General features: G+C 42.2%; 1 protein-coding gene across 2 annotated transcripts in view; it reads left to right on the top strand.

Annotated features, from left to right (window-relative positions):
- LY86 (lymphocyte antigen 86) overlaps positions 1–21,053 on the top strand; it is an 80,522-nt gene that overhangs the window by 32,412 nt on the left and 27,057 nt on the right. For both annotated transcript variants that reach the window (XR_005217973.1, XM_037843819.1), the window contains exons 2-3: positions 14,257–14,343; positions 15,538–15,666. Coding sequence is in view for 1 of the 2 variants with exons in the window: in XM_037843819.1 (XP_037699747.1) it covers positions 14,257–14,343; positions 15,538–15,666 (216 nt within the window). In the remaining variant the exon portion in view is untranslated. The remainder of the gene's footprint in view (positions 1–14,256; positions 14,344–15,537; positions 15,667–21,053) is intronic.

The raw sequence follows: 21,053 nt of genomic DNA, 5'->3' as shown, positions 1-21,053 counted from the left end.
TGTTTTAAGTGATAGAATAAAGGAAATTAAGCATCCATCCTTTCTAGGGTCCTTCTAGAGGTGATTCTATGATTTTTTTGTCCTGGACGTGTCAGTGCAAACACCTCTGACCACAAGGCTTTTCAGACAAAGAACCTGAACGGATTGCATTTATGATTTTAAGAATGACCTCCACAAATTCAGAACTGGCTTGTTGGGAAATGTGAAATTCCCAGAAATCCCACATTTATTAGGACTTCAGCCTTTTGGATTTGTTCTCTCTGCCTGGGAATTTATAGGAAAGATGTAGCTTCTAGAGGCAGAATCTGGATTTATACTCCAGTCCCTTACTAAATGCATAACCTGGGATATTTTCTTAAATCCTCTTTGCATCAGTTCCCTCAATCCTAAAACCAAGATAATAATAGTATCTCTCTTTTAAGGCAGATTTGAGTCAATACTACATAGTTCTTAGAACAGCACATATCTGTAGTGAGAGCTACAGAAGTTACCACTAATATTACATTCTCGTGGACCCTCCAAATCTGCTCTCAGCTGTCATCGTCTCCTGTGGCCACACTGTATGCTCAATGTCTGTTTACCTTCTCTTTCTTCTTCTACACTTTATCCTCCTAAAAGTCAGGGGCTATGTCTCAAAATAAATCATCCTTGTCTCCCACACCTACTACAGTTTTCAGCACATAGAAAAGGGCTCAAAAAATGTTTGTAATTGGCTCACTAAACCATGTCAAAGGAGCGTGCCCTCCCTCCTATTTTCTCTGCACCTACCAAAAAACAGGAAAAATCAAATTGCTGCTGTGTTCTGATATCTGCTCTGACTTCAAATATGTGTCCCAAACAAAATCTAATTGTAGGAACATTTACCCGCATTCTGGTTTGCTGAAGCTGCCATTATGCAAAACACCAGAAATGGATTGGCTTTTATAAAGGAGATTTATTAGGTTACAAATTTACAGTTCTAAGGCCATGAAAGTGTCCAAACTAAGGCATCAACAAGAGGATACCTTCACTGAAGAAAGGCCGATGGCGTCCGGAATATCTCTGTCAGCTGGGAAGGCATGTGGCTGGCATCTGCTGGTCCTTTGCTCCCAGACTATGATTTCAAAATGACTTTCTCCAAAATGTCTCTGGGCTTCTGCCTCTCTTAGCTTCTCTCTCTCAGCTTCTGTGCATCCTTGCTTGCTCTCCCAGGGTGTTTTTCTCTAAGCCTCTGGGGGTCCTCTCTTAGCTTCTCCAGAACAAACTCTGGGCTTCATCTCTTAGCTTGGCATCTCCAACTTTCTTCCTGTCTGCATCTCTAAGTGTCTGGGTCTGTGTCAGCTCTTAGCTCTCTTAAGGACTCCAGTAAACTAATCAAGACCCACCTTGAATGGGTGGGTCACATGGCCACATCTCCATGGAAATAATCTAGTCAAAAGGTCTCACCCACAATTGTGTGGGTCACATCTCCATGGAAACAACCTAATCAGAAGATCCCACCCGAAATAAGTCTGCCCCCATAAGATTGCATTTCGAAACATAGTCTTTCCTGGGGAACATAACAGTTTCAAACCAGCACAACCCCTAAATCTGAGCAGTGAGTACCAAGACAAGAAAAATAATCTTTATCTTCCCTGGTAAAGGAGAAGAAAAATCAAGGTTAAGATTTATTAAGGGGAAAGTGTGTTAGCAAAACATTTGAAGAGATAAAGCAGCAGATGGGCAATTTCCCAAATCAGTTTAATTATTGCTAAGGGGATACGGTCCCTTAAGTTCCTTCTGTCTGATTGTTTATCAGTGTTCCTTCATTCACTCAACAAACATTTATCTAGCATCTCTCATATAGTGCAATGAAACAAACAAGGTATTGTCAGGGTGGAGAATTCAGAAATAGTAAAGGGACTTTTTTTGGTCTCAAATTCTTAATAAGATACTATTTGAGAATGTAGAACCCAGAATCCTTCTACCTCCCTCCCAAAAAAGAAAAGGCTATACTTTCTGGGTGGCTCTACCTGCCCCCTGTGTCCAAGAGCAGAGGCAGTAGCTGGAGAAGAAATATAGTGTTCAAGACACAAAGACGATGACTGAACTGGCCCTCCATCCCCAAAGGTCATGGAGGTTTATGGGGAGACATCGGACACACACAATCTAACACTCCACCAAAGTCACCACCACATCAGGACTGATACTCAGAGATCCCGAGAGGATGAACACTGGCCAATTTTATGAACAAGAGGTTATACAAACGTAAATCTGAGTAGGCTGTAAAGGATACCACTGGTCTCCCCACTATTTCTGTTATTAAACCCCAAATGTCTTGCTTACATTTTATGAGCCTTTTCATTTAATTTCAGGGATTGGTTATATCTCCATCCACAGATTATGGGTCTCCACCTAAGTGTGGAGCTCCGAGTGAACCCTTCAGGTAGACCAGGACTCTGGAACGAGCCCTGGGCTTCTCAGTCTGCTCCCACAGGCTCATCCAGTCCCACACTTCCCACACACATCTGCCAAAGCTCTGCTGCCTCTTCCTCTTTCTTCTCTACCTTGGGAGTTGTTTATGGACACGTCCTGTGCTATGCCCTCCAGCCACCCCCTGCTGGCTCTCATGGTTTCTTTTTAGCTCTATCCTCCTCATCTTCAAGCCGCCATCTCAAACCCCTCCATGCCCTGTACAATGTTTGTATATTTGATACTTATGAAATGAAACAGAAAACTTTCACTTCTTAGGGGCTGTTCCAAAAATTGTATCAAAGCAGGGACCTGCCTTTCTTGAAAGAATTCTTTGACAAGATGCTTGGGTAGCTGTCGAGAACCTACAGGGCCTCGGTGTGGATCCAACTCAGCACTGAGAGAAGTAGAAGCATTTTTTGTTTCTCTGAAGAAAGAAGTTAGAGAGGTGAGAAGAAAGTGAGGGTGGAGCCAGAGGAAGGCAGTAAAGTACACTGGGGTGGTGGGGATAGATCTTGAAACCCCCTACATCTTCATAAATACTATAAACACCATGAAATAATCTGTAAGATGATTTCATAGGAACTGTATGAAGGGGCTAAACTTTGAGCCTGGAGTGATACAGATTCTTTGATCCAAGCTATAAGATCAAACACTCAGGGGATTAGCAAAAAACTTGGTGTGACTTTAACTGTGACTTTCAAACTAGGCTCTGCAAAAGAATCACCTGGAGAGCTTTTAAAACTCCTCATGCCCAGGCTGCACCCTGACTTATTAAATCAGAAGCTCAAGGGGGTAAGACCCAGGCATCAGTGTTTGGTTTTCCTTTTTTTTTTTTTCAGTATTTTAAAAATTTATTTCTTTAATTAGAGTGGTAGCAGATCAACGGAAAAATCATGCAGGAAGTAAAGTTCCCATATAGCCCCTTTCATATATGCAGTTGTCTCTATTATTAAGATTTTGCATTACTGTGCTATCTTCATTTCAACTGATAAAACAATATTATTATAATTATGTAATTAGCTCTAGTCCATAGTTTACACTAGGGTTCATTCTTTGTATTGTACATTTCTGTGTTGCTGGGTTTTTTGTTTGTTTGTTTTTACTCTGGTAACATATATGCAACCCAAAATTTCCCCATTTTAACCACTTTCAAGTATACAATTCACCACCATCCATTGCCAAAACTTTTCCATCACCCCAGACAGAAACTCTATATCAATTAAGCATTAACTCCTTACTCCTTGTCCTCTCCCTTGACCCTGCTGACTTGTTTTCTAATTTCTGACTCTATGAATTTGCTTATTTTAATTATTTCATACCAGTGAGATCATACAATATTTGTCCTTTTGTGTCTGGAGTATTTTCCTCAACATAATGTCCTCCAGGTTCATCCATGTTGTTTCATGCATCAGGATTTCATTCCTTCTTCCAGCTGAATAATATTCCATCTTTTGCAGGTAGCACATTTTGTTTATCCATTCATCTTTGGGTTGCTTCCATCTTTGGGCAATTGTGAATAACGTGACTGTAAACATCAGTGTGAAAATATCCATCCAAAGTCCCTACTTTCAAGTCTTTTGGGTTTATACCTAGGTCAAATGGTAGTTCTATACAGTACTTAACTTTCTGATGATCCACCAAACTGTTTTCCACAGTGGCTCATGCATCAGTGTTTTTTAAAACTGATGGAAGCCAAACTCAGGTTATTCTAGGGGTAGGGGTTAGAGTTCAGAAGTCAAGCTGTAATAGATTGAGTCATGTACCCCAACAAAGATAGGTTCTTAATCTTAATCCACACTTCTGTGGTTGTGAACCCATTTGTAAATCAGTTAAGGTATGAAATCATTTGTGAATAGGTTCTCCCAAGATCTTATTTAGGTGTGGCCAAACTGAATCAGGGTGAGCCTTAATCTGTATTAATCCGTCATCACTAGAGACCTTAAAAAGACAAGTCAGAAGATAGTGGTAAAAAACAGAAACCACACAAAGTCGGAAGAGGCAGAAACTGTAACAACAGACGCAAGCAGAGTGAGATCACCGTGTGATGGGAGGCAGAGATGCAAGCCAAGGAACCCCACATATTGCAGCAAGCCCACACCACAATGCTATAGTCATCGGAGTGAAATCCTTGCTGATGCTTGGAGTTTGGGCTTCTGGCTTCTGGAACCATAAGACAATAAATTCTCATTATTCAGTCAACCAGTGCATGTGTTTGCCATGGCAGCCCTAGCAAACCAAGACACAGGCTTACACCCATTTTGAGTCACTAAAAAGTCTGTTATTAATGAATCCTATTTCCTTTGCTGTTAGATAGACACAGTGAGGGATTCAAAATTTTTTCTAGTTCGTCAACACAAACTCCCCTTCACACTCAAACATGTATTCCCCAGGGTTGTTAGGCAGCCTGCAAGAGGACTTGCCCTTCCATACAAACATTTTTGTGTGTTTGATGTCACGGACTATTTTGAACACACACTCTACATATCCAAGATGAAGAAACAAGACTCAAACTTTGGGTGTGTGAGTAAATTCCTAGCGAAATGCTTAGCAAAGAGACTCGATTAGGTTGTGATGACTATTAATTGAAATAACACTCCTTCCGGGGAATTTTCTGTGCTATTCTGTAGTGATAGGATTTGAAAGGCAAAAGAAGAAGAAAAGATTAGGAATTAATAGAAAAGCATAGCTAGAATGCATTTACCACATTGTAAGCTATTTCCTTCTTTCCAAACACAGGGAGGGAAGTAGAACGTGCCACAGCCATGCCAAAGACAGAAAGGAGGAAAGTTAATTTTGCATAGTTGTGTTTCAGCAATGGAACGCCTTCCTCTTTTTAAGCACATACAGTGACCCTTGAATGTTATCCTATTAAGTCAAAATAGAAAGCAACATTTCAGATCCATGCATACTTAGACCTGTATGACAAGCAGATCACAAACTTACAGAATTGGTAATCACCTAAACTAAAGGAAGGAGTCAAACTTAAGGTCTGTTTGTTATTTTGTATTATTTGCCAAAGAATTTTGAAGGATGCTACTTTTGGGCCCAGGAGTAGTATGCTGGTTTGGATCTATTACGTCCCCCAGAAAAGCCATGTTCTTTAATGCAATCTTGTGGGGGCAGATTTATTAGTCTTTTGATTAAAGTGGAACCTTTTGATTGAATGTTTCCATGGAGATATGACCCACTCAACTGTGGGTGAGAACTCTGATTAAATTATTTCCATGGAGGTGTGGATCCTGCACATTCAGGGTGGGGCTTGACTAGATCACTGGAATATTTAAGAGAGCTGAGAGCTGACACTGATGTTTGGAGATGCTTGGAGATTCAGAGAGAAGGATGTTTGGAAATGCTGAGCTAAGAAACGAAGCCCAGAGTTTGCCCCAGAGAAGCTAAGAAATGACCACCAGAGGCTTAGAGAGAAACGCCCTGGGAGAACAAGCAAGGATGCTCAGGAGCTGAGAGAGAGGAGCAAAGGCAGGAGCCCAGAGACATTCTGGAGAAAGCCATATTGAAACCAGAACCTGGGAGCAAGGGACACCAGCAGACAACAGCCACGTGCCATCCCAGCTGGCAGAGGCGCTCTGGACACCATCGGCCTTCCTTCAATGAAGGTATCCTCTTGTTGATGCCTTAGTTTGGACAATTCTATGGCATTAGATTAGAACTATAACTCTGTAACCCAATAGACTCCCTTTATAAAAGCCAATCCGTTTCTGGTGTTTTGCATTCTGGCAGCATTAGCAAACCAGAATAAGCAGATTTTCAAGCACACTTGGAAACTCCATCCTAAGTGCCAAAGCAAAATTGTTCCCATTCCTCTGACAGAAATATGAGCATGCTAGCACCTTCCCAGAAGGCACTACTAGTGTGGGTACAAAATCTATATCTCTGGCCTCACACTGAGGCTTCCCAAGTAGCTGTTGGCACCCACCAAAGCTGGAAGTAAAAGCTCAAATTTCTAACACTGCTGTCATCGAGCTACTTGACCTCCCCTTTTTGTCTACTTATCCCAACCAACGATATACCCACAGACATCACTGGGCATGTTCACCAAATAGACACTAGGGTTATTCAAAAACAGATAAATACAACATAGTTTCTAACGTCTCACCACTTACACCTGTTAGGTTCAGAGCTATTCAAGGATCCACACAATACAGCAAGTCAAAGTTTAAGTATAAACTTTAAGATTTATTACAGAAAGAAAGCAAGTGGGAGCCAGCAGAAAAGAAGAAAAAGATAATGACTCCCGCTCTCTATCTGAGAGCAGCATTTTTTAACAAGAAAAGGAACCCACGTTGGGTAGGTGTCTGCTGTGATGTTCTGTGCCTCAATTGGGTGAGTGCCTATCTAGTTTTGGGCTGATGGGTTGCTAGAATTCTGAGACAATATTCTTTTTAGGAAAGCAGCTGTGTTATCTAGCTAGGGACAGCAGGCCTTTTTGGTTGTCTGTCTTATGGGCATATCTGACTTTGCCTTACCCACCTTTGAGGTGCTACTGTGGCTGGAACGGCCTTGAACAGCTTTGAACAGCCTTCATTCTTTAGTTTACGGGGCATCTGTTTGCTTGTGAGATAAGCTGTGGGGCCCCTGAGTTAGAAACTCCTTCTACATGTTAGTTTCTTCTTCTGGGATCTAACAACACCCTTGCATAATTTGGGAGAGGAGCAAACTAGCAGTAATTGTCACACTGATTGACAATAGAGGTAGGTAAAGGTGTACACGGTGTCCCCCAGCACCAAACCAAAACAGGAAATCCCAGATAGCAATGTGGAGAGGAGAATGTGAAGTAGGCAGGACAGAGGCTAATAAAGTTTTCCTGTGTGAAATAAGAACTGCTTACAAGACACTTATTAGAAACATACCCAATTTCTTAATGTTTAAGCTACAGATGGAAGAAAACATGTTTTCAGAAAGTAGAGAATGAAGGCACCAGCCCTGCATCCAACTGAGAATTTTGAGCTAGTGCCTGCCATTTTAAGCCCCGTATTAGACCGTACAGGGAGGGAAGGTGTTTCTATTAACACAGAGACACAGAAACAACAGGATATATGTATATATAAATTTAAATGTTGAGAGATTTATTATAGAATTGGCTCACATGACTGTGGGGATTGGCAAGTCCAAATTCCATAAGGCAGGTCACAAGTTGGAAACTCCCAAGAGAAGCTGGCTGGCTCACGCAGAGATGGAAATTCTTCTTTCTGACTGCTGAAATCCTCAGTTCTGGCTTTAAGGTCTCCAACTGATTGGATGAAGAGACTCCCCTCATCACTGAGGGCCATCTCCTTTGTGGATTGTGGATGCAATCAGCTGTAGATACAATCAACTGGATATAGATGCAAATCTATCCGTGGAATACCCTCACAGTAACAATCAGGCCAGAGCTTGCTTGACCAAACAACTTGTGCCATAGCCCAGCTAAGCTGACACATGTACTTAAACATCACAGGACTATACAAAAAATATAAGCGACAGTTATGTCACATGCTGAATAACCAGTATAAATAGTAAATTCATTGGAATGGAGGGAAAGAAGCTTGTGGAACAAGGTGAAGTTTCCCAGAGAGGTTAGGATTTGGATAGAAAGGAGGGAAATCAGTGTAGATGGTGAGAGCACAGATCAGATCACATCACATACACGCTACCTCTGAAATTATTAGTGGTTCCCAAGGTACAGTCATTGGGTACTGGTTTGGATGTATTTTGTCCCCAAAACACCATGTTCTTTAATGCAGTCTTGTGGGGGCAGACGTATTAGTGTTGATTAGGCTGGAATCTTTGGATTGGGCTGTTTCCATGGAGATGTGATCCACTCAACTGTGGGTAATACCTTTGATTAGATTATTTCCATGGAGGTGTGGCCCCGCCCATTCAGCGTGGGTCTTGATTAGTTTACTGAGCCCTATAAAAGCTCAGACAGAAGGAGCTCAGAGCAGCTGCAGCTTAGAGAGACGTTTTGGAGAAAGCCGTTTTGAAATGCAACCTAGGAGCCAGGGGATACCAGCCACATGCCTTCCCAGTTAAAAAGGTTTTCCGGACACCAATGGCCTTTCTCCAGAGAAGGTATACTTGTGTTGATGCCTTAATTTGGACATTTTCATGGCCTTAAGACTGTTACTTTGTAACCAAGTAGACACCCTTTATAAAAGCCAATTTATTTCTGGTATTTTGCATTCCAGCAGCATTAGCAAACCGGAACAGATTTGTGTCACTCTTTGTGCTTCCACAGGACCAAGACATCCCTTCTCAAAATACCTGATACCTCTAGAGAAGGAAAGTGACTTCTTTTCATCTCAATATTCCAAGTACTCAGCAAAGCGCCTGCCACTTGGGAGGGGTTCAGTACACTCATCTCAAACACATAGGGAGCCATTTAGTGGCTGTAAGCCCCAATTAACTATTGAGCAAGAAGGAAAATAAATGAAAGTACAAGTGGAAGGGCTGGCATGGAGCATCCAAGCAGAATGACACAAAAGGCTCCCTTCAGTTAAATAGCAAGAAGCCAACAGTGCTATTTTATTACAGAACAAAAGCTGGCCAGCTTTACTCCCATTCTCTGCCTATGTTTATCTTCTTCCCTCCCTACACTGTCAGAAGTCAATCTTGCCAGCACATCTAAGCTATTTGCTGATGGTAAATCCTTCCAGCCCCTCTGTTTTCCTTTTGTCTTCCCCTCCTCCAAGCTGTGCATGCCTCCTCTGGAGGCAAAGCTGCAAAGCATGTTTTGTAACAATGTAACATCCTCTTAGAGGCCCTCTGTTTTCTACCAACAGCCCAAAGGAGAAACAATAGCAGCTTACAGGCAATGAACCAGGAGGGTTAAGTTATATGTTAGAAGAAAAGTCAGTGTTCTGAGTCTCAGAACGTAGACTGATCTAAATACTTGAGGAATGGGGGCAGAAAAAGGGAAAGAGGGAGAGAGAAGGAGACAGATAGAAAGAGAGACTGCTTTCTAGGAGGAGAAAGGACATGGGCAAGTTTAGGGGGATGGCTGAGGAAGGCAGTGGAGTTCAGGCTGGAGGGGTTTCTGCTCCTTCTCATGGTGACTCTTCTGTAAAAGTTCCACCTTTCCACAGGAGCAGGAAAGCCAAAGCTTCACCCACTTTGCAACAGTTTTTAAAATCCAAGCCATAGAACAAGGTGAGGGATACATGGAATGTTCTGTGCCCTTTTTTGCAACTTCCCAGGCATCTGTAATTATTTCAAAATAAAAGGTTATAAGCTAACTCCAGCAGCGCTATGGAAAATGACAAATGGGACTAACAGCATGAGATTTGCCCCACCTCTCTAGCCCAGAAACCACCCAACCAGCAGAACAGAGGCTGCAGGGATGGAGCTCCAGCCACGCACTCCAGGATTTAGGGTGATGTGCATCTAAGCATAACGGTTTGCCTAAAACTAAACCAAGCAGGAGGGCACCAGCAGAGTGCAGCCCCAGGGAACCACTGGGCTCCCTGCCGCCTCCCACCGGCCCTTGGTGGGGGATTGCATCTCCAAAGGCTGTGCTGCTGAATTTTGCTTTTTTCCCACTGATTCCAGTGGCCCAACACCGGCCAGAAATTACTGAGTCAAATGTTCTTTTCCCTACTCTCCTGAACAATTGCTGGTTTCAATCCCAGCCCAAGAGCATACAGATCGTTAATAGAGCTTACGGCACAAAATTGGTGCTGGAACTGAGAGGTGTGAAGTCCCTGCTCGCTTTAAGCCCTGAGCGCTTACCCAAGTCTATTCTACTCCGTGAATGTGCAAGAAAACTGCTCTGGGATGGATTTGTGTACTGCAAACGTTAGTGTGCAATGCAGCTGCTGCTGGCTGCCTTCCCAGAGGCTTCTCCCCCGCCACCGCAGGATTTGCACCGAGTTGGTTTAGAGAAGCCGGGTTTCCACAGCACGCAGGTCCCAAGGGGGTGGAGGCAGCCAGGGGCAGTTTGGAGGGCATCCGGGGTCCTCTCTCAATAACTACGGAGCTCCATTTGGCTGAAGCAATCGATGTCGACAGGAGAGAGAGAAAAGAAGGCTAACATAGAGGCTGAGGGGGAGAAACAAAGCTTGACATGAATATATCTTATATTTCACGATGAAGTTTTTACTTCTTTCCTCAGCTCATTTGCCACTGTACAATGAAGAATCTGGAGGACACATTTGCCTGCCACTGAAGCTCTGGATTATTGACTCTTGTTAAATTTTCAGTTTTATTGTTTCAGAAGATCCAGATGCAGATCATTCAATTTATAGGTATTAAAAATTGCCTGAGGCAAGTGTCCAAAGGGAGGGCCTCTCTCCCAATTGGTTCTCATGCTATAAAAGGAGAACTACTTTAAAAATACAACCCTTTTATTTAGGTAGGTGATTCTGAAGCATTTGCAGCATAGGTGAAGCCCAATAATTAAGAAGGTTAATTCTTTAAAGCAGTGGTTCTCCACCAGGGGAGATTTTGTCCTCCAGGGGACATTTGACAATATCTAGAGACATTTTTGGTTGTTATAACATGGGGATCTGGGGGTGCTCCTGGCATCTAATGGGCAGAAGCCAAAGATGCTGGTAAACATCCTACAACACACCAAACAGCTCCCATAACAAGGAATTACTGGCCCAAAGCACCAAGAGTGACAAAGTTGAGGAACCCTGTTGAAAAGTTCTCAACAAATTTACTTCAGATAACCTTCATTACTATTCAGCACACATTTATTGGGAATTTAGGATAATCTTAAGACAGTATGCTAGGCCCTAGGTTTAGGGACACTGCCTTCACAAATTCTAGTAGAAGCATGACAGAGGTGTATAAAAAATATAATGTGACATTGAGTGGGCTGAGTGCCTGCGTGGAGATACATATAAACAGAGGGAGGGCTGTGAGTTTGTGAGGATGGGGTTGGGGGCTGGGGAGGAACTGATACTTCTTCCCCAAAACTACACACTCAATCTCAAAAACGTCCCACTCAAATGTAGAACTGAAATAATTGCTAAGAAAGATCACCAACCCCTAAATATGTTTAAAGCAGTTTGTCTTTCTGCTTTTACACACACACACACACAAACACACACACACACACACACACACACACACGCACACACACACACCTTTAGAGAAGAGATCTGCTTTGTGACTTTATTCCTTAATAACAATATTTTCCTAACAATATTTCTCCCATACCAATGAAATGCTTTCATTCTTTATTTCTTTCTCCTGTCCTTAGTTTATTCTTCCTATCTATACTTTTTAAATGTTGATAAACATACAGTGAAATCCTAACTCACAAAGCAATAGTTATTGAGCTTCTTTTATCTTTCCTCCAAAAGCAACTCACATTTATTCACAATTTTGCAGATGCATTTTCCTACATCTCGCTTCGTTGGCCTTTATCTTTTTCGATACTATGATACAAGCGTGTTGCAGGAGCAATTGTCTGCATACCCCCCTGCTCCTATTTCACAAACTGATAGAATCCTGGATTGAAAGAACGTTGGGAGAACACAACGATGCTTATGAAGGGCTAAAATGAGCATAAAGAAAAAAAAAAGGGGGATTTCCTCCAGGAAAATCAGCGACCAGATCAAAGGGTTTTTGATCAAACAAAAGTGCCTCTACATTAGATTTTCAAGGCTGAAATTGCCTCATGATCATTTCCACGGCAAATATCACAGATGATAATGTATCTTTCCAGGTCAGCAATGTGGGTGATAAAACTGTCTGGAACAATATCATTGACAAATATGAGCTCCGAGCAAAGCTGAAATTGAAATCAGTTATGAAACAGTCTACCCAGATGCCATATGCCTGCCAACAAAACTAGACAAAATTCTGGGAAATTTCACAAGTCAAGTAATTAACATACATATTTGAGCCTCTACTTTTGAATTACTCTGTGTAATAGTAGGCAACATGTTTATATTAGCTTTTTATTGTTATTTTTTAAGTCTAGGTTTGAATCTTGGCTCTAACACTTGTTAGTCTTGGGACTTGGGAAAGTTAATGTAACCTCTCTGAGTCTGTATCTTCCCAGCTATAAAATGAGGAAAGTCATACCTTTCTCTTAAGATTGTTGTTTATTTTATCAATCTGGGTCTGATTGCCAGTTATTTTAGCAGAGAGAATCTAATACAGGGAATCAGTTATGCAGCTGTTAGAGATCCCCCACCCCCGCCCCCCCAAAAAAGGGACACTGAGGAAGTAGCTCCGACCCCAAGAGCTAGGAGAACAAAATGTATAGGTTGGGGTTATTAGAACCTAGAAGCTTGAAAGAAGGGCCTTGGGGAACTGAGACTCAGGCTTCTGAGGAAGAAGTAGTAGCTTCTGGGATGCTATAATCTCAGAAGCTTAAGGGACCTGCAGAACTGAGCCTCAGCTGATTCTGGGAATTGCAAGAAAGAGCTGGACACTGGAACCAACTGCCTTGCAGGGTGGTGGGCCATTGCTGGGTGACACTCTCAGGGGACAGTAAGTTCCTTCTCCCTTTCCAGCCTTGTCACTTTCTGGCATCTCTGCTGGCAGATGGCAAAGCAGACGTGATTGCCAAGAACCCAGCATCACAAAGTAGAGGACAGAAGGCTGGGTTTAGCGCAGAGAGACAATAACTTTAATATATCGCACATGCATTCATTCATTATGAATACTCATGGCGTGTTTACTGTGTACTAGACCATGAGGCTCTGTGTTAGGTCCTGGGGAGTCTGGAGAATTAAGTGGGAAGCTTTTAGAAAATGCACAGCTCAGTGGCTAGCACAGCAGAGACCCTCATTAAAATTAGCTCTCCTCTCTCAGGCCCAATGGGAAACAAAGGAAAAGGAAATGGAAAACCAAACCAAACAAAAAACCAGCTCCTGTCTTTAAGGAGTTTCATGTTTAGATTAAGTGTTGTGGGATAAGTCAAATAACAAAGTACAAAGGAATGCATGTTTTCATGCTTTAAAAAAGTAGTTCAGACAATAACTCTTTTAAGAATTCAGAGAAGCAAAAAACTTGGGAACTATAAGGGAAGCCTTCATAAAGATGATGGGAATAGAGCAAGACAATATTTAGACAATGGCCAACAGGGCAAGACCATTTGAAATGGGAGAAAATGAGCAAGCAAATTGATCACAGTGGGAATTTACTGGATGTGCATGTGACCTCCCCAGGCTCAGGGAATGGGGATGGATTCATGATGAAAAATTTGGAACATGGAAACAGGAGAACATTTCTAGACTTTTGTCTGAGGTGTAAAGGAACCATTGGAGCCTTTTGAATGAGCAGAAGAATGTTTTTAAAATATTGTTTATCTTTGTAGTCTATATCATACCTAACACAAGACCTGAACCTTTAAAAAAAAAAAAAATTACATGGGATGGGATGAGATGGGGGCAGATCTTGACTTCGAAAATTTGCATGTATCTTCCTCTGTTTTAATTATAATAATAATAAAGAAATACATTTATGAAATGTTTTATGCAATACATTTATGAAATGTTTTATGCAATCGATGAGCAATTTTATGAGCAGCCATTCAGGAACTAAAAGAATTCAAACAATGTTGAAAATTTAACAGCAAGTAGAGATGTAACCCACCCACCCACCCAACAAGTCTCCGAGCTTATCTCACAGGGGAGACCCTACCATCAGAGGGAATATGATACAGACAAATTTTGACTTTGGAGAAACTGGAAAGGCTAGTAAAAACGTCATGGGCTTATACAAAAAAAAAAAAAAAATTGTTGGGCTGGTAGATTTTTGAGTCATGTTTTCATTTATGTAGAAAAAAATAATTGGTGCAAATTTTGAATATGATTTTGCAGCATATATGATATACTCACAACTAATCTGTTGTTTTCTTCTTGGCAGATCCATTACAAGATTTTGGCTTTTCTGCTGACCAGTGTTCCAAACAATTAAAACCAAATCTGAATGTTAGATTTGGACTCATTCTGAGTAAGTAAAAATTATTAGCGTGAAATAAAACATTGCAGAGACTCTCCATGTGCCACACACCCAATGAGTTCTACTAATTATGGTGGCTAGCTAAACTATTGTTCTCCACCAGTCTTTGGAATTAACTCTGTTTCCATTTTTGTTTTCAGTTCTCTCTCTGGGTAATATCCAAAGAGAAGTGAACTCGTTTAATGCCGAGCTGTTGTACTGAGATGACTCCAGGCACTCATTTTGACAATATAAACACCTGGAATCAGTATACCCAGCAAAAAAGAAAATATTTTGAGCCTTCATATTGATGTCTGCCTGGAGAGAGCTTTAGCTTACTTGTCTCAGCAACAAACAAACCAGCAGCATGGTTTGTCATTTGTGTTCTTTCGTTTTTCCCAAATAGCTAACAGAAGTCCTTAAACCTGGACACAGCAAGGAGGCACGCCATACCTGCCGCCCTTCCCCAGCCAATGAGCTACAACACCAGATGGTTAAATTTGAATGTGATTGTGCCATTACAGTTAGTCACTATATTTGCTATGGTTGCTAGAGCATCTTCTTTTTTAAAAGTCTTACCAAAACCAGAGCAGAAGGATTTAATAAACTCAGCACACACAATCATTCCCAAGGAATGGAGGGGATGTTCCCAGAGAACAAGAACTCTCGTGCATCTTTGTATTTCCAGAACCTTGACTATTATCTGACTCTTGCCACATCTCAATAAATGTTTGGGGGAGAGAAACCGAGAAATGAAAAAAGAATGGCAGGAGGAATGGGAGAAGGATAAAAATGAGGAGCAGAGAAAAAGACAAAGAGAATCGGAAGCCACCAGTGCAGAAAATCCTCCATAGACTAACCACAGTAGACCCTCTGCCTAGCAACGGTAGTTTGGGGTATGTCGGTTTGACCACATCCCTCTGAGGAATTCCAGAAGACAGACCAGCAGGCATCAGGACAGGGGAGTGTAGTAGATTAACGACCTTGCCCCAAAGAGATAAAACTGAAGTCCCTGTTCCGTTCCCAGGGCTGTGATCAGCAGCCTCTGCAGCTTTGCCTCGATGCTGCTTCACCGAGAACAGAAGACAACTTTTCCCCAGACTTCTGGAAATGAAAGGTCCTTTGGTTCCTGCTGCTGTAATGTGAGTGCATTTTAATGTATAGCAAAACACACAATGCTAGTAAAGCTGATCTGTTTCCCTTTAGGAGAGGACATGAAGGAGCTGTTTCTCAACGTAGCTCTCATCAATAAAGGATCGTCTGTTTTCGATTACTCCTATCCCGTCTGTGAAAGGGATCAACCCAAGTTCAGTTTCTGTGGAAGAAGGAAAGGGGGTAAGCTGTCTGTCTTGCTAACCACTTGCTGGGGCCCAGAGAGGAATGAACGTGAGTTTGGATCTAGGATCAGACACACAGGTAGAGTCACGGTCCTGCTTCTCACCTTTGGACAAAATTAGCCTCCCTTAAAGGATCCCTTACGGTCCCGGGATCCCTTTGCTCATTGAACCAAAACTTCTATTTCTGTGAAATAGAAAAAATGATAAGGCCCAGCCCACAGGGCCTGCCCTACAGGGCTGTCATAAATATTAAATGAAACTATGCATCTGAGGTGCTTTGCCCACAGCAAATTGTTTAGTTAGTGGTGGTGCCTGATAAACAGGGCTCATCAGAAAGAACCAAGAGCTTCCCAAAATCTGGAAAGATCCAAAGGTTTTCCAGGTTTCTCCTTGGGGATCTCTTTAGTAGTGGGATCTCCCTGATGTGATGATGGATTCTAGGAAAAGAAAATTTGAGCTTACTAAATGTCACTGTTTTATTACTGTGGTCTTTACCATTTGGGTCACTGATGAATAAGGGCATTGGATAACTAGACACAAAGTACAGAAGCAGAAAATCCTTTATGTCTTACTCTGTCCTTCAATTCACTAACGCCATGTCCTCCTGCCATACAGATCCCCAAGGAGCACAGGCAACCCACCTCCAGCCTATCCCTACTTCTCCTCCCAACTTGTCCTCCATCTTGACCAAGGTCCCAGGATCCCTTTGCTCATTGAACCAAAACTTGGATCTGTTTTGTGACTGTTGTCTTCCGGCTGCTCCCTACTTCCCAGGGCCTTCTCTCTGTTCCCATTAGCCAGGGAGAAGAATATTCCAAACCCACACCCCTTCCCCACACCCCAAAACACCTGCTGATCCATTCCCCCATTCAAGGAAGCTGGGATTTTAAACAGTAGTTAAAGTTGCTTGTGAAATCACCCAATTATCTCTCCTAAACAAAGATCTGGAAGAAATTGAGGTCCCTCTCCACACTGAGGAATGCAGACAAAGGAAATTCGTCTGTGCAAGGAACGAAAGCAGAGAGTTCAGGAGAGTGTAGGCCAGATGGAAGAGGCGGGCTTTTCTAAAAGGTGAACAACTCAGCTGGGCTGAGCTGGGGGCACTCTGCTGTGATTTGCAGATGACTGGCCTCAGCCCAGCTCTGTCCTCACCCTTCTCTCTGCCCCTAAGAGTGTGGTGTGTTGCTCTATTTTCACACTCACCCTGTTGGATAGTAATCATTTATTTCCCATTTGTCACCCCCACTCAACTATGAGCTTCTTGAGGGTGGGCTACTGTTGTCTTCGTCTTCTTATTGCTAATATTTTGAATGTGTTGGTACACAGGGAGTGCTAAATACAAATGCACAGGCAGAGTAAAATAGATAACTTGTATTGAGCATTCCTACCAGGCCCTGTTTCAAGAGCTTTACTATCCCGTCAATCATTTGCTTCCCACTACTCTTCATACTCCATCTTCGTAGCTTTGGAAACTGAGGCACAGAGAATTTAAGGAACCTGTGTCAAGTCACAGAGTTGGCCAGGCATCTGGGGTTCAAACTCAGGGAGTTTGGCTCTAGAACCTGTAATCTTAGCTCCTAATGAATGAACGAACAAAAAAACACACAGCATGAAGTATGAACTTGCCTTATGGGTAGGATGTTATTGAAAAGTATCATTTACAAACTCTCTCTGGTCATGATCTGACTTTGTTTCAAATTGGAACATACTTTTTTCTTCTTAGCTGACCCACTAAAGAATTATTAGTCAGTTTTCCTCTGAACTTACTGGAAATATTTCTGATTAATCAAGTGTGTCCATGCATTTCCTTGGCATGGTTAACTATTTGTTGGTTGGAGCCTATTTAACCTTTCTACCTGCCTTCAACCATGCCTAGACCTAACTCTTCACCCCTCAGCCAGTCCTTCCTCCTTCCCTCCTTCCCTCCTTCCTTCCTCACTTCCTTCCTCCCTCCCTCCCTCCCTCCCTTCCTTTCTTCATTGAGACATTCATTCAGCAATGACTAAGTCTCTCTCTGTGCCAGCAACTTTGGGGAGCCTAGAGATGAATCAACGGTTTCTGCTCTCAAGGAAGTTATGACCTAGTAGAGGAGATTAGAGATTCACAAGACAGCTATTACCAGTTGCTGTGTGTGGTGTAGGCATTAAGGAGGTACAAACAAAATGCCAAGGAAATTTGAGAGGGGGACCTCATCCCCAGCACAGCTTCACCTGTTGGATCATGGACAACCCGAGAAAGGGAATGAGGCATTAATTCCCGTTATGCCTTAAGGTTGTATGAAGCCTCTTACAGGCTTTTAAGCATTCTTTTACATAATAACCATGGTGTTTTGCAAGCATTCCTGATTGCATAGGAATGTGAAGTATGTTGAGCTGATAATTAAAAAACAACCATCCAAGAATGACTGACAATTTACAGGTTGTCACCTATAGCCAGCTTCTCTGGTTCTATCTCTTGCCTTTGCTTATTGTTCCAAATTCTCCCCAACTAACAGTTCGTTTGTGTGTGTGTGTGTGTGTGTGTGTGTGTGTGTGTGTGTGTGTGTGGATGTGTTTCTTGCAATTTTATTGAGATATAGTCACATACCATACAATCATCCGAAGTGTTATAGTTGTGCTTTTATCACCCAACTAACTGTTCTTGAATGCAAATGTGGAAACAGGCACACCTAGAATTACCAACAGCTTACTGGGAAAGATCCCATGCTGGTTGTCCTTCTAGTCCTACTTCTAGTTCCTAAGTCCCACCTCCCTCCTTCCTGGGCCATGGAAACAGCTGCTCATTTTCCCTGCGCATCTGCCTGAGTGTTCTTCTCACATACAGAGGTAACAACCTCTCTCCCATTTCCATAGAACAAAGTCCAAACTCTCTAACAACCAACACTCATCATATATTTGCCCCTGGTCTACTTCTGCAGCCACATCTTGACACACTGCCTTTGGCATCAGCCTCCTCAAAACATTTGCCACTTTCTGAATATACCCTGTGTTTTAACACTCATGGCATTGCTCCAATGGAGCTCTGCCCTCTAATGCCAATTCCCCATTTGTCTTCCATCAAGACTTAATTCCTCTTAGCAGCCTACCTGCAACCCCAGTCCACTGACTCACCCTCTCTGGTACTCCTATAGTGTTATCTTCCTTGAATTCTATTAGACACTGTGCATGTGTGTCTCCCCTCATTAGACTGTCAACTCCTTGCAGGCAGGATTATTCCTTGCTCATCTCCAGCTCTGGCAAAGAGAGCATGGCTCAGAGTAAACATACAGTAAACATTTGCTGAACTGAATTTGCATATGGACATAGGGTGCATCGAATACAATTATACCAGCCCACCTCAAAAGTGACTATCTAAGGATGTTTATGCATGGCGCAAAGACAAAAATACATCAAAACCTGGCAAATAGTAAATTATTGTGGTCCTCTAAGCTTAAGAAAACCTTACACCTTTTTCTTCTTTGTGTATGTGGTTTTCAATAGAATTTTTAAAACAGGAGAGATATTGTTCCTTTAGTACAGCGTGAGGTGTCCAATTCAGTTTAGCAGCTCAGAAGACTGGTAACTGCCTTATCTGCAGGCTGAGCAGCCTTGCATCCATTTATTTGCTTTATTGCTGTGAAGATGATAACTGCATAGGCAGGCTGAGAAGCTGGCACTTGGGGAATTGCCAGGAAATTTCATCTCATATAAAACCATCTGAAGAGTGATATACAAATGCCGCATGAACAAGTAATTATGTAAATTTTAGAAGCCAGAGAAACTAAACTCCTAAATTCGGAGGTTTCTTGGGTTATTACATTTATTTTTCAACCACCCACAAACCTACTGCAGGAATGATTCTATACCCCAGAAATGATTAAAACTAAGACAATGAGGGGGAAAAATGCCAGTGAGGAGAGCCGAAGTCAATCCAAAAGCAGCACAAGCTGCTGTTTACAAATTAGGCAAAAGCCCAAGTCCCTGTGGGACTTGCAGGTCCTCACTAGCAAAGGCATGAGAAAACTCGATTTTCGCTGAGGAGACCCATTATGGTGTCAGTCGCAGTTGAATTGTTGGATGTAATTTCCACGGTGTTAGTATGCATTCCCCTGCAACCCGATCTCCGCCGGCTGCTCTCCAAGTAAAGAAAGAACTACAAGATGGGTCAGCCTTAGCGAGACAATGTGTGTAAAGTTTTATTTCTTTTCCTCTGCCTCCTCTTCAGCCAGCTCTCAGGCAAAAAAGGCGCTGGATTAGAAGACCAAAGTGTTGCTACTTGGGCATTTTCATTTAAGGCGTGATTGACAATTTGGGGGAAATAGCCTGTATGCCCAATAAGTCAATCATGGTTCATCCAAACAAAGTTACAATAGGCTGTGATTTTAAATGATGTTGTAGGAGATCATTGGATTATATGAAAATATATTCACACGAGAATGTGGTTAACTGACAAGAAGAGCACATTATAAAAGAGTACTTACTCTTGGGTCCTGTTTTTGTTAAAATGTGTACGTGTATATACCAAACAATTCTGCAAAAATATACACCTAGGTGTTAACAGTAGTTAACTCTAAATGGAAACAGATCTTTATTTCCTCTTTTTTAGAAATTTCTATTGCCTTTATAATAAATTGACAAGGTTACTTTTTTTAAAAATGTTAGTTGATCAGTGTAGGAAAGAATAGAGAAGATGAATTCTCTTCCTCTGTAGAGTAAATCTAAGAGTTTTCAAAGAGAATCGTAGCCTAACAGTCAGTGGCATTTTGAGTGAAACAGAAGATTCTGAATCAAGCAGTTGTGTAGAATGCCAAGGGGTCATCTGACATCCCCTCTGTACACATTCCCTGTGTTACACATGTTCTAGCTTGCTAATGTTGCTGGAATGCAAAACACCAGAGATGGATTGGATTTTATAAAAGGGTATTTATTTGGTTACACAGTTACAGTCTTAAGGCCATAAAGTGTCCAAGGTAACACATCAGCAATCAGGTACCTTCACTGGATGGTGGTCAATGGTGTCCGGAAAACCTCTGTTAGCTGGAAAGGCACATGGCTGGCATCTGCTCCAGAGTTCTGGTTTCGAAATGTCTTTCTCCCAGGATGTTCCTCTCTAGGCTTCAGTTTTTCTCCACAATGTCCCTCTCAGTTGTTCTTGGGGCACTTGTCCTCTCTTAGTTCCTCCGGAGCAAAAGTCTGCTTTCAACGACCATCTTCAAACTGTCTCTCATCTGCAGCTCCTCTCTCAGCTTCTGTGCATTCTTCAAAGTGTCCCTCTTGGCTGTAGCTCCTCTTCAAAATGTCATTCTCAGCTGCACTGAGATCCTTCTGTTTGTCAGCTCATTTATATGGCTCCAGTGATTTAATTTAGACCCACCCTGAATGGGTGGGGTAACATCTCCAAGGAAAT

This window comes from Choloepus didactylus, chromosome 7, assembly GCF_015220235.1.
Source record: "Choloepus didactylus isolate mChoDid1 chromosome 7, mChoDid1.pri, whole genome shotgun sequence".
Classification (NCBI taxonomy): domain Eukaryota; kingdom Metazoa; phylum Chordata; class Mammalia; order Pilosa; family Megalonychidae; genus Choloepus; species Choloepus didactylus.
The sequence above is the reverse complement of the archived record's forward strand: the minus strand, read 5'-3'. Positions and strand labels throughout refer to the sequence as shown.